Here is a 16,620-nt window from a genome sequence, read left to right on the forward strand (position 1 = left end):
AACCTTGGTGATACCAACCTCGACAGTGTGTGCGAAAAAACCCAAACCTTGGGAGAAATACCGCCAATCACAATGGGAGACAAAAGCCAAAGACTTACACAACCACGGAAATGCTGCCACCGACAATGCACGCCAAAATCAACAAAATTCCAGAACGAGGGATGTATACGGCCAACGAGCCCATAGTCACACCATCAAAAAATGGGGAAATGGATAAAGAGAGAGACAAAAATTCTCGACACTGACCAAATGACCCAAGAAACGAAGTAAGAAAAGTCGAACTCAAACTCAAAAGGGAGAGAGAAACAACATTTCAATGGTGGACAAAGAGTGAAGAAAAGCGAGGAACGAAGAAAACCAAAACGGTGGAGAGAGATGGATGTTTCAATGGTGGAGAGAGATGAAAGCTTCAATGGTGGAGAGAAAGTTGAGAAACCAAGCTGCAAAAAAAAGTGAATCTGAAAAAATAAACTGCCAAAAGAAGTTTCTATCCAAATTCATTTCAAAATTGTCCTTCTGAACAAATTCCACCTTTTTAAAAAAAAATCTTTTAAAACCAACCAATAAAACAATGCCACGTGGCGTTGTAAAAAAGTTAACAAAATATAGTTGTTAAAGAAACGTTTTGCGTCTTATTTGTGGCTGGGATGAAGATTCAACGCATTGGAAGGTGCGAGAAGTACTTCTTTTTGGTTAAATTGGTTGCAAGCTAACCTGTGATATTTTTCTTAGTTTTATTTTCTTAATTATAGTGTTGTGCATTGTTTTGTGAAATTGGATGATTTGCATGTTAATAATAGAAATGAAATTATTAACAATTTAAACACTAAAGGTTAAAATGTAGTTTTTTTTGTTTAAAGTCTTATTAAATCTTATAAGATATATGTGCCATTGAACGGAATAAAGTTAATTCTAAGTAGTTTTATATAAAAAGTCGATAATAAGAAGGGTATAAAAGCGTGCCTATGATTTAGAGTAGTTCTAAATAAAAAGGTCAATAATTTTTATAATTTAATTATAGGTAATAGTTTTTCTTTATTGCAAGTAATTGTTTGAATTTTAAAAAGTACTTACCATAAAAGGGTAACATTGAAAAATGATTTTTTTATCATAAACAATTATAATTATTTATATTTAGAATGGTAGTGATTGAAAAGGATAAAATTGAAGGGAATTATGTAGACAAAAAAGGTAAACGTCTTTATTAGTAGTATACATAAATTAACAGTATAGAAGTATATTAAAATTCGAATTCTACATAATGTTTGAAATTGTCACCATTTTTGTTAAAAAATGTTTTTTTAAATAATTTGTCTTCGTAGTCATTCTATTGTCAATCTTAATTGAATCTCATGTTTGAATTTATCTGTAATCCGTTTATTTATGATATTAGGCATTAAAATTCATATTATTTACGACAATTAAATATGAAAATTTAAAATAAAATATAGACTTATTAAAATTATTAAGGTCATTTTTCAATTATTTTCTAATAATCTGAAATTTTACGTTTTAAATTACGAACTACATTTTCATAGTGTGCAATTTCTAATCCAAAATTGTTGATCTCTAACTTTTAACTATATTTTAAATTTTAAAATCATGATGTCATGATTATTCTATAATGATATGGCTTGTTTTTATAATAGAAATATTTTTTTATTGGGTTGAATATCCAGAAAGTTTAATATGAAATTTTTTTCCAAATTTTGTAAATGTAAAATCAATTGTCAAATAGATAAAACGCAAAATTTATGTCATCAATTATAATAACAATAATAATACCAATCATCTTTACACCTGAATCACAAGCCAAAACAATGTTACTAAAACAATATTGTCAAAAAACCAACTTCATAACATGCACCAATAGCAATTTGAGCTTGCTCTTTCACCATAGATCTCTTACAACACAAAAAGAAGTGTTGGAATAAGCTAGAACATCATGAAATCAATTACAACCTCCTAGAATGGATTACAATACCTCACATAATCGATTTCAAACTCCTAAAATCGATTCCCTATGTGCTAGAATCGGTTACATTGTGACTAGAATCGATTAAAGCTTTGTTGGAATCAATTCTCTTTTTCGTCTTATTGCATAATGAAATTGGTTCCACCGAAAGGAAATCAGTTCCTCTCTTTCATCTTCAACCTCTCTTCATTTTCATCATTATGGAAGTTGTGAATGATATAAAATTAACAACTCAACAACACGTCTTAACAACTCAAAAACATGCCTTAACAATTCGATATTACATATCACAACTCGACAACACACCTCATTAGTAAACACATAACTTTGAACTCATGAACCATACACAAATAATTCATCTAAAACAACTTAGAACACCACTCTCTCTACCACACAACAAAAGAAAATGAACTCAACTTATACACGTCTCAAAATTTATACATTTAACAATTAGCTTGACCATATGTAATGGCTCGATGAATTGGTGAAATCAACAAAAATAAATAAATATCAACAAAAAAAATTGCTAAGAGTGAAAATGTATTTTCATACATAATACCCTCAGATCACATGTACAAGAAGAGATTCAAAAATCACTCAATCCGCTTTTTTCACTTTCAAATATGTGAAAACAAATATAATTTTACCAACAAATCCATCTCGCCAATATTTGTAAATAGTTACTCATCCCAAACGAATATTGTGTGCTCAAGTCTTCCCACTTATTATTTCATAGGTTAATTTGAGTATTTATGGGTCAATTTCTCTCCAAGTGAGTTAAAACCTATTTAACCGATAAATTAAATGAAATAGATCCATTTTGACCCATATTAAACAAAATTCACCTCAATGGAATTTGAACCCTTCATAAACTAAGTTGACTAAAAGGTTTTAACTTATTTCTACACCCGAAAGCAAAACTTTGATACCTATTTACTTATTCGATCCAAACTATCCAAAACAAACCTACGTGGCAATGTCTAAGAGGCATTTTATGATTGTGGTAGAGATCTCATCCAACCTAAGGAGTACGAGAGGAAGCATGTGGACATCAAGGATCCTTTAAATCCAAACCAATAGAAACTCAAATACAGATCTCCTAAGATGTTAAGATAACAATCCCTTTTCTCAATTAAACTATATATATTCCTCCTCTACCCTTTCTCAAATATAACAACCACCGTTGCTAACCATTCCCAATACAAACTTTCAGTGCTTCATTCTATAACACTGCAATGGCCGCTTCCACCATGGCTCTCTCTTCGCCAGCATTGGCTGGTCAAGCCATAAAGCTGTCTCCTTCCACCCCGGACCTCTCCGGTGGAAGGATTTCGATGAGGAAGACGGCCTCCAAGTCGGTTTCCTCTGGAAGCCCATGGTACGGCCCAGACCGTGTGAAGTACCTGGGCCCATTCTCGGGTGAGGCTCCTTCTTACCTGACGGGGGAATTCCCAGGTGACTATGGGTGGGACACTGCCGGGCTTTCTGCTGACCCGGAGACATTTGCTCGAAACCGTGAACTGGAAGTGATTCACTCTCGATGGGCGATGTTGGGGGCTTTGGGGTGTGTGTTCCCTGAACTGTTGGCCCGGAACGGTGTGAAGTTCGGGGAGGCGGTGTGGTTCAAGGCTGGGTCTCAGATATTCAGTGAGGGTGGGCTTGACTACTTGGGCAACCCAAGCCTGATCCATGCACAGAGCATCCTTGCCATCTGGGCCACACAGGTGATATTGATGGGTGCAGTGGAGGGTTACCGCATTGCCGGTGGGCCTTTGGGTGAGGTGACTGACCCAATCTACCCGGGTGGGAGCTTCGACCCATTGGGCCTTGCTGATGACCCAGAGGCCTTTGCTGAATTGAAGGTGAAAGAGTTGAAGAATGGGAGATTGGCCATGTTCTCCATGTTTGGTTTCTTCGTTCAAGCCATTGTCACTGGCAAGGGACCTTTGGAGAACCTCGCCGATCACCTTGCCGACCCCGTCAACAACAACGCCTGGGCCTACGCCACCAACTTTGTCCCTGGAAAGTGAGAAAACTGCAGTGACACAGAAGAACAAGAAAAAACTTGTGAATTTTATGTCATTTAGTGAAATATGCATTGGGTCTTTCTAGGGTGAATGTGAATTATATTATTATAAATTATGTCTCTCTATTGTTTGTGTACTTTACTAACCAAACAATCTAAACCTCATATCCTCAAATGACAAATCTTGAACATTAGAAAACGAGTTAGGTTCTAAAATCTAAAGTAGTAAATCTAAGATGTCATGTTTTAATCCTTGTATCCTTAAAATATAAATACTAATATTAATATTAAAAATTAATTTTCGCTCCATTTCTTTTTTAAACCGAATAATATATATTTTCTTCTATTTCTTAATTAAGGGAATTGAAGTCAGAGGATAAAAGATCTTCTAACTTTTATCATGTCGGGTTGAGAAGTTTACTTGCATTTAAAGAAAATTCCTGAATGAGTGATGACGAGCCTTTGCCCTTGATTGAGGCTGCAATTGAACTGGAGTCACATTGTCAAAGTGAATTCTATCAAAGCATTCCTGTTGAGACTTTCCAGGCACCTGCAATATATTTTGAATGGTAATGGTTCAACCAATACAAGAATAGAACCTATCTATAAGCTAGCTGCATCCTCATGTACCTGACAAGCAATTGACAGCGGAGAGACTATAAAACTACATTTGTTCTTTAAGAGATATGCATACAGAAATAAAATTATCTAAAAATTTCAACAACAGTTCCTCGATGTCTTGATTCGTGATTACGTTGGATGGAATAAAGTTAACATGCCATTGTTCTGTATATTTTAGGATGAAATGGAAACCATCTCATATCATATCCCCATTTTCAAGGGGAAGAAAAATGTTATATTTCATTCCCTCCTATTTGATATGTTAGAGTAAGTTGATTAATAAGTTGTGACTGAAGGGGAGGTTATGAACGCAATTGTATCAACTAGTATCAACGGTCACGTTCCTGAACACACTCTCCTTCAGCAATTGGGGAATCAACAAGAACGCAAGGATCTTTACAGGAAATGGAAGAAAGGTTAGAAAATTGCATTTCTCAAATACATTCTGGATCAGAGTCTTTCCACTGCATTTTTGCAGAATTGGTTGAGTTCGTTAATTAGTTAGTTGAGTTAGTTAAATAACTTTAAATAACCAAATATCATTCCATTCAAACACAGGCAGCTGTCACCTTTCAGAATTATAGTCTTGTCCTAAAAGAGTACATAATAACTTATTCACTGGAATTCTTCGTTGAAACTAGCAAGCAAGTTCTGAGCGCACACATGAAGCACCAAATCCGTTTTCTAACATTTCAGCAGACAATAAAAAAGGCAAAACAAAACAATCATCAATCAATTTTTCAAAGTATAGCAAACTGCTTCATTTTCTGAATCCATTCTTCCATTATCAACAATCATATTAAAACTCTTTAAACTGTAAACCAACCACGTAACAGACAGCTTTCAAGGGTTACACAAGCCAATTCCAAACATTCAACATCAGTTAAATTGTAACAGCATGAATCACAAACTTTGTTCTAAGTTGAGGTTGAACTAAAAGTCAATATTTTCTACTGCATACATTCAGAGAGGGGTGCATACCAGTTTGGATTAGAAATATTATATCTTTTATCTTTCAGTTTATCTTTCAGTTAGTTTGTTATTATTTATTATTTGTATTTTGGGCTTAGCCCATATTTTTTCTATTATAAATAGAGAATCCTATGTGTGTTTAACACAAGGAAGATTAATTCCATATATAATTTTCATTATGTTTAAAATGGTATCAGAGCAGGTTTTTTGATCTATTCCGGTGGTCTTTGCTGTCTGCCGGCGGTTGGCCGTCATGGCCGCCGGCAGCCCCTAAAAATATCCAGAATCAGAGACAAGTCTCCTAGAAACTACTGCCTCCTCTGAATGATCGGACCGAAACCACTGCCTCCTCTGAATGACCGGACCTCCCTCTCTTTGTTTAGACCTTCCAGAGCAGTCATTGCTGGCATCGAAATCTGTCCTCTTCTTGCCGCATGCTTCTGCATCTTCGGACCTCCTTCTTCTTTCTGCGTAATTTGCTGTAGAGGGTTTCGCCTCTGTATTGCTGTAGAGGGTTTCGCCTCTGTATTGCTGTAGAGGGTTTCGCCTCTGTATTGTTGTTCTTCCTTTCTTATTGTATTTGCCGCACAGATCTGCTGCGTCTCCTTCATCCACTTCTGAAGTTGAAGTGTTTATTGCCTCCTTCTCCGCTGCTCTCCTTCATCCACTTCTGAAGTTGAAGTGTTTATTGTCTCCTTCTCCGCTGCTCTCCTTCATCACTTCTGAAGTTGAAGTGTTTATTGCCTCCTTCTCCACTGCTCTCCTTCATACACTTTTGAAGTTGAAGTTTCACAAGCTTGGTTCACACTTTTGAAGTTAAAGTTGAAGTGTTTATTGTCTCACTCTTGAAGAAAAATCATCTAGTTCAAAACCTAGTTTAGTTATTTCAAGCTTGGTTCATACAATTTGTATGCTCCAGCTTGAGGGGGAGTGTTAGAAATATTATATCTTTTATCTTTCAGTTTATCTTTCAGTTAGTTTGTTATTATTTATTATTTGTATTTTGGGCTTAGCCCATATTTTTTCTATTATAAATAGAGAATCCTATGTGTGTTTAACACAAGGAAGATTAATTCCATATATAATTTTCATTGTGTTTAACAGGAAACGTTCTTCCAGAAATGGCGGCTAGGCTTTGCAGTAAGATATGCTCTTTGAAGAGCCAAATCTTGTTCCTTCGTCCACCCTTTCCCTATTTCATCGCCATTGCGCTTTCTCTTTTCTCCATTTCTCCCCTTCCTTCTTTGTTCCCAAAACCCTCATTACAAACAACACGATTTTCTTCTGTTTTAACTCCAACGATCACTCTATTTCCACCCTTCTTTCTTCCCCCACAAGCACTCTCATCCAAAACGACACCATTTCTGATAGTTTCAACTTCAACCCTCTTCCCTTTTCCCCCTTTTTTTTCTCCCCCATCAATCCCTTCATCTGAAAGGACACGATTTCCTTGCGTGTTAACACCATCCCTATTCTCCCTGTTTCTCTCCTTCCTTCCTCTATGACACCCTTCATCCGAAACGTCATGATTTACTTGCGTTTAAACTTCAACCCTCTTCTCCTTTCTCTCTCTCTTTCTTCCTCCACCAAACCCCTCATCCAAAACGACACACTTATCTTTCGTTTCAGCTTCGCCAACTTTCACACCTGTCCTTTCACTTTCTTATCGCTTGGCTCGTTGTTGAACCTGAGAGATTGTCCAAGAGATGAAAATCCAACGTCCCCATTGTTAAGCCTCGGAGATATTCTCAACCCAACTATGCAGTCATTGGATTTATTTACGAAAACGGCGGCAGATTTGGGGTTGAGGGAGGAACGTGAGTGACCTTCGTGGGGTGAGGAATTGTGTACATAAGAGTTTTTTTTAGCATTTTAACGAACACTTGAAGGTGTCGCTTCTACAGTGACAAAAATTAGACTCTCCTCAAACTCGAATTGAGAGTCTCGTGAACGCGTTAACCAACATCCTTGGACTTTTCTTCATCCACAAAAAAAAATTCCTATCCAGCCGCCGTGAACGATGCTCTGCCATAAATCTTTCCCTATTAGAATTCAAACTCGAATTGAGAGCCTCGTGAACGCATTAACCAACATCTTCTTGGGCTTTTCTTCATGCACAAAAAAAAATTCTTACCCAGCCGCCGTGAACGATGCTCTGCCACAAATCCTTCTCTCCGGTGCTAGAGATGCGTCGGAATGTTCTCAAACAAGACACGCACACGAACGGAGATAAAAATGCATGGTGATGGGTGTTTCTTCGTGCATCCCATCAAATTTCTAGCTGCACCTCATCACAGGCTTCCGAAAATTTTGATCCGGAACAGGAGTGTGTTAACTGTCTTTCGAAAAAGAAATTTCAGAACTGATCGAGTGTGTTGCAAAAAGTAAAATCCAGTTTTATGGAATTAAGGGACAGCCTAGCCTGCTAATTTTTTTTTAAAATTTTTTAATTATTTTTAAAATTCGTTTATCCATATTTAAAGCATATTTAATTATATAAATTTTTTAAAATTTTTAATTAATGTTTTCAATCAAATAAATTAAAATAATATTATATTTACATATCATATTATTCTATTATAAATAAAAAATAAAATTTAATTTATAATGATAATGGTTTAAACTACAACACTAATATATATTTATATTCTTAAAATAATATAACATAAAGATATTAACTTTTAATTTATTTTATATTTTAATTTAAAAAAAACGGGTTAGTAGAACAATTCACCGCTAATTTGACGGGGACCATGTAAGATTTTTGCCGAATTGAAGTCACATATCTAAAGGGAAAGTAATCCACATTTCTTTCTTTTCAACATTTTAACCATTTAAACCATCTAAAACTAGACGTTTGAATCTCTGAAGATACCCCACCCACCATTCATCTACGATTTGGTTAAAGGAGGGGTGTAATGGTTCAATGAGGACATCCACACACAGCACTTGGTCGTGTTGTACTTCCAAGCCTTTCACATCTCTTTTTCATGTTTGCATGGATGTTTTAATTTCACTAAATACCAGTCTGAACACAGCTTTACAAAATAAGAACTAAATTTTAACCGTTACATCTCAATTTAAAATACTCCATTCAAACACTACAAAAGTGACAAGGTGAACAAAAATGACAGTTTAACCAAAAAATGGTCATTGTTGTTAGAAGAAAATGCCAGAGTAGGACAAAAACAAAAAGACTTCAAAACAGACAATAAAACATCTTCGTAGGTATATATTCTCGCTAGTATGTGATTGGCATCCAAAAATTTCAATCAGCTTCTTTACCACTGTGCTGAGACTCAATTTGAGCAACTTCGTCCAGGGCCAGACCTGAATTGCTTATGTGGAGTAATATTTCTGATGAACGCATCTTATATGCTGTCCATATAATTTAAAGAGGACCTTGCATTGGAATCTCCATGAAATCTCCATGACTCAATTGAGATTAGATTACACTTACTTTAGATTCCAACATTCGTCCCAAAATTAGCCTAGCCCATCCACAACTTCAGCACTTTATCCTTACCACCAGAGGCTACCTTCTCTCCATCGGGACTCCAGTCAACAGAAAAAACCTTTACCGCAAGAAAATAAATTTAGGTAAGCAACTAGAACGAAAAAGTATATAGCAAAATAATACCAAAAAATTTGGCATGTGAAAAGACATACTTCATCAGAATGGCCTGGAAGATCTTGTTTCAACTTCCGAGTCCGAATATCCCAAACCTGGAAAACCAAACATGGCCAAGGTTCCACCTTTGCAAATGAAAATTTATACGTTCTGATGTATAAATCAAACTAAAAAATCGTGATACAAAATCCTTTATTAATAGAAACAGAAAACCATGCTTACCTTAAGTGTGGAATCTTTGCTGCCACTTAGAAGAAGTCTACTGTCTGCAGACCAGCTGTACAATAATAACTTGGTTAGGGTTCTAAATGAAATATCGTTGGCTTCAAGTAAGAAGGAATCACGTAATTGTACCTGATCTGGTAAACAGGCCCGACATGGCCCCGAAAGGCAGCAACAAATTTCCCTGTGGTGCCATTCCATAACTTCACAGATTTATCAAAAGAAGCACTTGCCACCCATAGCCCATCAGGTGAAAAATAGACGTGGTTCACAAGCTGTCAGCAACAAAGCTTAACTTAATCATTAAACCTAAAAGATGTTACATGTGTAACAATACAATCAATTTCAACCAGCAACTAATAACAAGAAATGGACATCAGCAAATATTTAACATAATTTGGAGACATAGCAGTCCGCAGGACAACCTGCTGTGACTCAAGTTTAGATCTGATACATTGGCCAAGAAAAGGATATCAGATTTAGTAGAACCTTTTTTCCAAATTTTAGATTGCAAAGATACAGTCATATATCATAATATTCTTTCAAAAGGCCTTAGGCACTCAATAACGCTTATATAAACCGAAGTTGCATTGCATTTGATGATAGTTTTGGTTTATTCTCATTCCCATAATTTGAATGATAAGAAAAATAAAGAAAAGTTGTACCTGCTGATGACCTGTCATGCGAGTTTTGGGATGCTTGTTGACAAAAGGTTCCCAAAGGAACATAGTAAAATCATCAGATCCAGAGACCAATCTCTCAGGGGCATTGCCTCTCATTGCTTGATACCTTTCCAGAGCGACCTATATTCATCAGTGGCATAAGCTGGTATTAGTAAATGTATAACAGAGATGGAAGATGTTCCGAGAGGAAGCAATCTGTAATAGTTAAAACCTGAGAAATGTGAGGAAAAGATAAATTTAACATTTAATAGATTGAAAGCATCAACTACTCTAACAATAGCTATGAATGCAAAATGGATAACTAAAAGAAAAGAATGGAAGGATTAGTTATTTCAAACCAAAGTTCCAAAACATTAATTAACAGAAATGAGAAAAATGTAATATGAAAAACAATAAATCTTTCCAAACTAAGAACCACACAAATCACTTATGGACGGCATAAAGCAGTACTCGAGAGCTTTAAACTCTAAAGCATACAAAATTACAAACTTCGACAAACATTAAGCTGGTCACTAAAATATTATAAATTATTAAGAATAATTTCCAAGTTCAAGTAACATTTTTATAACAACAATCAAGCCTAATACTGTTATATGGGATTGGATACAGAATAAAACAATGCCATTGAGCAATATCAAAAAAAAAAATTCTGAGATAAGCAAGAATATAAGCAATGAACCAATCTATAATTAATCAAACCTGACCAATCTGAGTTTGGGCTAACCAACCTGACCAGCCAATGCAGTCGGGTCTAGTAACTAAAATCCTACGTTCAGAGGGCCAACAATACCATTAAATTTAAAAAGTTACCTTCTTCATTTCCTCTGGAGATGAATATTGTTTTCCAGTATGATCAAAAGCTCCTGTGCGAAGAACATACTCGGTGCTTAATGCCAAAGAATTAACCCAATGCCCATGTCCCTAAAACTTTTCCAAAATATTAGAAAAAGTATTGGAAAGTAAAGACAGTTTAATGACAGAAAATACATGTAGCTGATTCAAAAATTAAGAAAAGAAAGAACATCATCGTATCAATGATAGACTTTCGTCATTCCATGATAGACTTTCGTCATTCCATGATAGACTTTCATTTGGCTTTAAAAATACCTCTAAGTATTTTTTTTGCTTTCCACAGCCATCGTGTCAGTTACACATTTTTTCTCTACAGCAGCTGCTATACCCTTTAACCACTTTTAAGAAGTTTGACTTATGATACATATGTTCTAACTTGAGGAGGTGTATTAAAGATATGATTTGAAAAAATGAAACATGATGAATATTGATTGTCACTTTGACAGAGAGAAAGTCATGTCTTAGCTTTGTCATCATTTACTTTGTCAGCTTCAGCAACCAACTGAGTTTCATTTTACTAAGTCTCTCAAGGAGTCTTTGTGTTGATTACATCTGTAACAAGTTTGTCTCATGTGATACATATGCTTTGGCTTGGGGGAAGTGTTAGAGATATGATTTGATTACACTAAATAGAAAGATATGATATGATTTGGTAGGGAAATATCTTACCAAATATTTTCTATTATTAGATATTGATTGTGTTCCTTATTATTGCATATCTTCTTTATTATTAATACGAATACTCATATGTACAATACACGGAATTCATTATATTCCATCTTGGTTTCTCTCTTCTCAACATGGTAATAGAGCGGTATCATCCTTGTGACCTGATTTGTCACTAATCCTTTCAATAACTGTATAACAAATTTACATAACATTGATTCAAAATAAAACATCGAAATCCTTCAAGATTGAAATAGAAAAATACCAATAGGTAGCTGCATCTGATGAGAAGATATTATCAAAACACTAAATGAAGAAAAAAGTTACACCAGATCCGAAACAGGGGTCATGCATAACAAAAACCATGTTAAAAAATAAACATGCAGATGAAAAGTTCAACTGAAAAGGGATGAGGCTCACCTTAAGTTCACGGATTAGTTTCCCTTGTGTGGTTTCCCAGACTTTGATAGTACAATCCTGAGAACTGTAATAAAGCAACACAGATAGGCTCCAACCAGTAAATAGAATTACAGAATGATAATTAAGACATTAACTTAACCAAAACAAGGGAAAAGCCAACTACAGGCATCAGTAAACACTAGGATCAGTTCACTTAAAGTACAGAAAATAAAATCTCTTGAGATAAAAACGTGAGTTAAAATCATAAAATGAGAATTGAACCAAAATGAATTTATATTTCCAGTCTAACAGGGGGAATGCAGGGATATGTAAACTATGACAATGAGCACAAATAAAAATCTCGACTAAACTTCACAGAAACTAGGACGAAGTAAAGAGAGAGAAAATACCCAGTATATATCACACCATCTCCACCCCATTTTACACATGTTATTGCAAGTGTGTGGCCACTAAGACACATAACACATTTCTTTAAAGAAACATCCCATATACGAGCATCCCCATCTTTGCTGGCACTTACAAAGCGACGGCATGGAGAATTCAGGTGGACAGGTTCCCAAGAGATACCAGTAATCCATTTCTTGTGACCCTATATTTAAGAATAATTTGAATTATATTATCAAAGAAACACATCATATGGAATTCATGACACAAAAACCCTTCTACTAATATCTGTTTAAAAGTAAATAGTTAACAAACCAAATAATAGTTGAAATATGTAACTAATAATAAATAAATGACAATTCATATAAAACATCTCCAGAATAAAGCAGGATGTTCTTTTATTTATTTTTGGAATTAGGGCAAGGAAGAGGGGGGAAGCTGTGTAACTAGAGTTGTGTAATTCTTATAGCTAAATCAATGCTGCCCCTGCAGCCATTGCTCCATTGCTCACTACTGTTTTCAATATGTACTTCACTACGACAATGTACTATTCAATGTTCAAAGCATCAAGTTTCTCTGTTTGAATCTTCAAATAGTGGAAGCTTGCAATGCTATCAATAAACTTAAATGAAAAAAAATTAAGAAAAGAGTAAACAAACTTTATAATAGATGTTTGTATTGGTGATCAAAGATCTTACAGTTAGTGGATTGCCCAATGACTTTCCAGTTTGAGGGTCCCAACAAATAAGTTCACCAGCCTTGCTCCCACTTACAAGATACTTTCCATCCAGTGACCATGCAATACAAAGTACCCAGTTCTTGTGTCCTGCATAAAATGTTAACAACTATAATGCTATATATGACTCGTTAAAATTGCCAAAACATTATGAAACTATAGAAATTGATATTAATTTAATAAGGAAGGATAAAGAATAGCTCTTCACAGCAGAGTAGACCATTGTAATTCTCCCAATACTATAATTCCCAGCCTTCACAGTCCCTATCCTTCCCTCTTATTATTTTCTCATTCCTTTGCAATAACCCCCACCCTCCCACTATTCTTTGCCAGCTTAGAATTCCATCATGATCCAGATTTAATAGCATGAACATTCCCCTTAGCAGTAACACACTGCTTCTCATCGAGAACCTTCAACTAATTCTAACTCCTTTTACCATTTAGTCAAATTGATCATTTATATTCTTGTACTTAATTAGCAGATACCAAGAACAACTTAACATTTTTAAATGTCAAACCTTTGCAAGTGTACAATGGTGTCTGAGTGGTCAAGTCCCAAAATCGAACACTGGTATCACCAGAACCACTTGCCAGTTGTCGTCCATCGGGACTGAAGGCAACACTAAGTACAGCTTCGGCATGACCTAAAAATATAAACAACCGCAAAAATATGAATTCCAGAAAATTCAAAGAATAACACAAACTTGTGCTACAATCATCAACATTCAAACCACACTGTTGTCTCTCACCGTTTAGCAAGCACAATACAACATTGTGCCACTACGAATGGGAAAATACACAATATGTCTCACATACCAGAAATAGTTGCAGAACAGCGATTCACAGGACGAATCCGGAAAATAGCTTGAGGTTGACAAACTATAGGCAAAGCCTTCTCCACCGAGACTGGAATAGTGTTAAAGTAACATTGCAAAGGAAAAGAAAAACATCATTACAAGTGCGTAATTCTTTGTATCAATTCTTTAGAAAGATGAGGATTTTTTTTCTCAAAATGTGTTAAAATCAAGTAAATAAGTGAATTTACAACGAATTAAGAAAGAAAAAGAAATAATTTATTGTAAACAAACATGACTAACCTTTGTTTTTCTGCAAGTATGTTTCAAGTGGCGCAATGAGCTCCTCATCTGATATATAGAAAGCATACGGCAACTTCTCTTCCTAAAATGAAAGCATAGATAATCGCTCAATGTTATAAATAATAAACAAAATGTAAAATAGAATTTTAGAAGAATAAAGGGACTTGCTTACATTGTTTTGAAGCTTATTAACAATCTGATTGAGGTGTTGAGGGCCAGCATTCTGAGGTAGGTACATGGGAGAGCCCAAGGGAGTTCCATCTGGGTCTGTCAAAAGACACATCACGTTGTTGATTATCTCCCTCTTCTCCACCATAGTCTCTGTCTCTACCTCCATTTTTCAATCAGGGATTTTCCTTCTATTATGCTAAGATTCTCTTATGGATGATGCTTCTTACTCTTCTACTTGGGGTTCTATTTGGTTTTATCTTCGTTGTCGTGCTGAAACTAATAAAAGTAGTGAAATAAAGTCACACCGGCACAAATCCTAAATTACGCAGGACCCAGGATCCATCATACAGAGACCTCAAACTTCCCATATTTATGTTTTTTTTCTTTGTTAAATATCATCATTTTAAATTTTAAAATTTAGTACATAAGTGAGAAAACTAATCTATTATTTTTACTCAAAATCTAAAACCAAATAACGTGGTCTCTCTTTCTTAATTTCACTGTAAATTGATGCTTAACTATAATATATCTGCAATGCAAAAATTGCTATGACTAGGATCCTCCTACATGACTCACAGACCTTTCTAATTGATAAAAGCACTCACTTCTGTTCAAAGTTAAAATAGCATCAAAGAATAACTCTAGTAACGGTCTTCACACACATAAACATATATGGCCCTACTACCAAACTATTACCCCAAAAACAACAACAACAAAAAAACACATGCAGTGAAAAGACAAATGAGATAAACATGATGAAAGAGCAAGCAGTACACTTTAATAACAAGTCATGGCGTAACCCTTGAGAATTTTGGGGCACACAGTATATATTTGCCTCTACACATACAACAAATTTTGGGGTTTAATTTTGTGAAAGAATTCTTGTAGTTGTCTCTCTGTAACGGAACAATGTTTGTAATATCGCAATGACTGTGTGTCACGTGATTAAACAAATAAGAAGTGAGATGAATGTTTGCTTAAAAATGTGAGGGAGCATTAGTTTCAACTGAGAATACCTTGGAAGAAGAGAGGAATTGCAACCAAAGAACCTCTACAACAGTGGAAGTTTATCACAACGAAGCTACACTGACGCGGCTATGCAGTTCGGCGACGGAGACGGCGGCGGAGTGAAAATGAAGGCACAGAGTTGGAAGAATATTTCTAGCTTTCTATGTGGAATAATATAAACTGCAGAATTTCCGTCACGCTGTTTTATATTTTGTTTATATCTTGTTTTAATATTGCTAATATATATGCTTTTTTTTTAACATTTATGATAATTGGTTTGTTTTAAATCGGTATGTTTAAAAAAATATTTTTCTCGTGAAAGATTTATTGAAAACTAAAAACAAACTACGGATAAATTTTTTTTTTTTTTAAATCATAAGTGTTTAATCATCGTTTTTCTTATTTAATATTTAACTTATCAATAATGATAATTTTGAAACACCGAACAGTATTAAAATTTTTAAAGATAAAACAAAAGTAAATATTTTGAATTTTATGAGAATGAAACTTATATTTTATTAATACTTTATTTAAGAATTATAAGATTAAAAATGTATATTAAATATACTAAATTTAAATAATAAAAGATTGAAAATTTACATGACAACAAGTTAAATAAAAATTTAGATAAAAATTATAATAATATCTTAAGATGAAAAAATATAATTTAAAAAAAAAAGTAAGATTACTGGTTTAATCTCCATTGTTTTATTTTAAAAACATAAAACATTTATTTAACGCAATACAAGTATACAAGTTTCATATACTAGATTTGTGTCGTCTAGAATTTTAAGATTTAAAATATTTGAAATGCTTGAGGCTTGCTTTAGAAGATGGATTTGGTGAACAGTCGTATATGAATTTGAAAAGATTTGAAAATGAATTAATAATATTTTTTAATGAATTTGAAAGTAAAATTTATGAAAATTAGGTAGAATTTGACTGAAGTGACAGATAAAAAAATTGTTTAATTGGTATAAATTGAATATTACAAAAATATCCCTAGTTATAAAAATAATATAAAATGATAATTGTTAATGTTATATTTAATTGTAAAAATGTTTATAAAGAGAAAAAAACTTAAAAATAATTATTAAAATTTTAAATTTTAAAATGTAAAAAAATTATAATTTTGTAAATTGAAATATTTTTTTTA

The 16,620-nt window shown here is 34.2% G+C and overlaps 2 protein-coding genes and 1 pseudogene across 3 annotated transcripts; 1 reads left to right on the forward strand and 2 right to left on the reverse strand.

The window, feature by feature from the left end:
* The first annotated feature begins 3,135 nt into the window (after positions 1-3,135).
* LOC124844446 (chlorophyll a-b binding protein, chloroplastic) lies at positions 3,136-4,138 on the forward strand. Its single transcript, XM_047321392.2, has one exon. It carries the CDS (start codon positions 3,211-3,213, stop codon positions 4,003-4,005), a length of 795 nt encoding a protein of 264 aa, XP_047177348.1. The 5' UTR covers positions 3,136-3,210; the 3' UTR covers positions 4,006-4,138.
* A 1,865-nt stretch (positions 4,139-6,003) lies between these two features.
* On the reverse strand, positions 6,004-7,454 carry LOC148199341 (uncharacterized; annotated as a pseudogene).
* A 1,179-nt stretch (positions 7,455-8,633) lies between these two features.
* Positions 8,634-15,646, reverse strand: LOC124831485 (notchless protein homolog). Of its 2 annotated transcripts, none has more exons than XM_088114242.1 (14): positions 15,473-15,646; positions 14,458-14,726; positions 14,286-14,367; positions 14,005-14,094; positions 13,707-13,832; positions 13,151-13,278; positions 12,458-12,657; positions 12,069-12,132; positions 10,941-11,051; positions 10,113-10,250; positions 9,580-9,722; positions 9,448-9,502; positions 9,264-9,320; positions 8,634-9,169 (listed from the first exon to the last, which is right to left on the reverse strand). In XM_088114242.1, exons 2-14 carry the CDS (start codon positions 14,620-14,622, stop codon positions 9,086-9,088), a joined length of 1,443 nt encoding a protein of 480 aa, XP_087970368.1. In that variant the 5' UTR covers positions 14,623-14,726; positions 15,473-15,646; the 3' UTR covers positions 8,634-9,085. The 2 variants fall into 2 exon arrangements, with proteins under 2 accessions (XP_087970368.1, XP_087970367.1); XM_088114241.1 differs by having other exon boundaries at positions 14,458-14,732.
* Between the last annotated feature and the right edge of the window lie 974 nt (positions 15,647-16,620).

The sequence above is a fragment of the Vigna umbellata genome, chromosome 4 (genome assembly GCF_029865625.1).
Source record: "Vigna umbellata cultivar VRB3 chromosome 4, Vumbellata_1.0, whole genome shotgun sequence".
Taxonomy (NCBI): Eukaryota; Viridiplantae; Streptophyta; class Magnoliopsida; order Fabales; family Fabaceae; genus Vigna; species Vigna umbellata.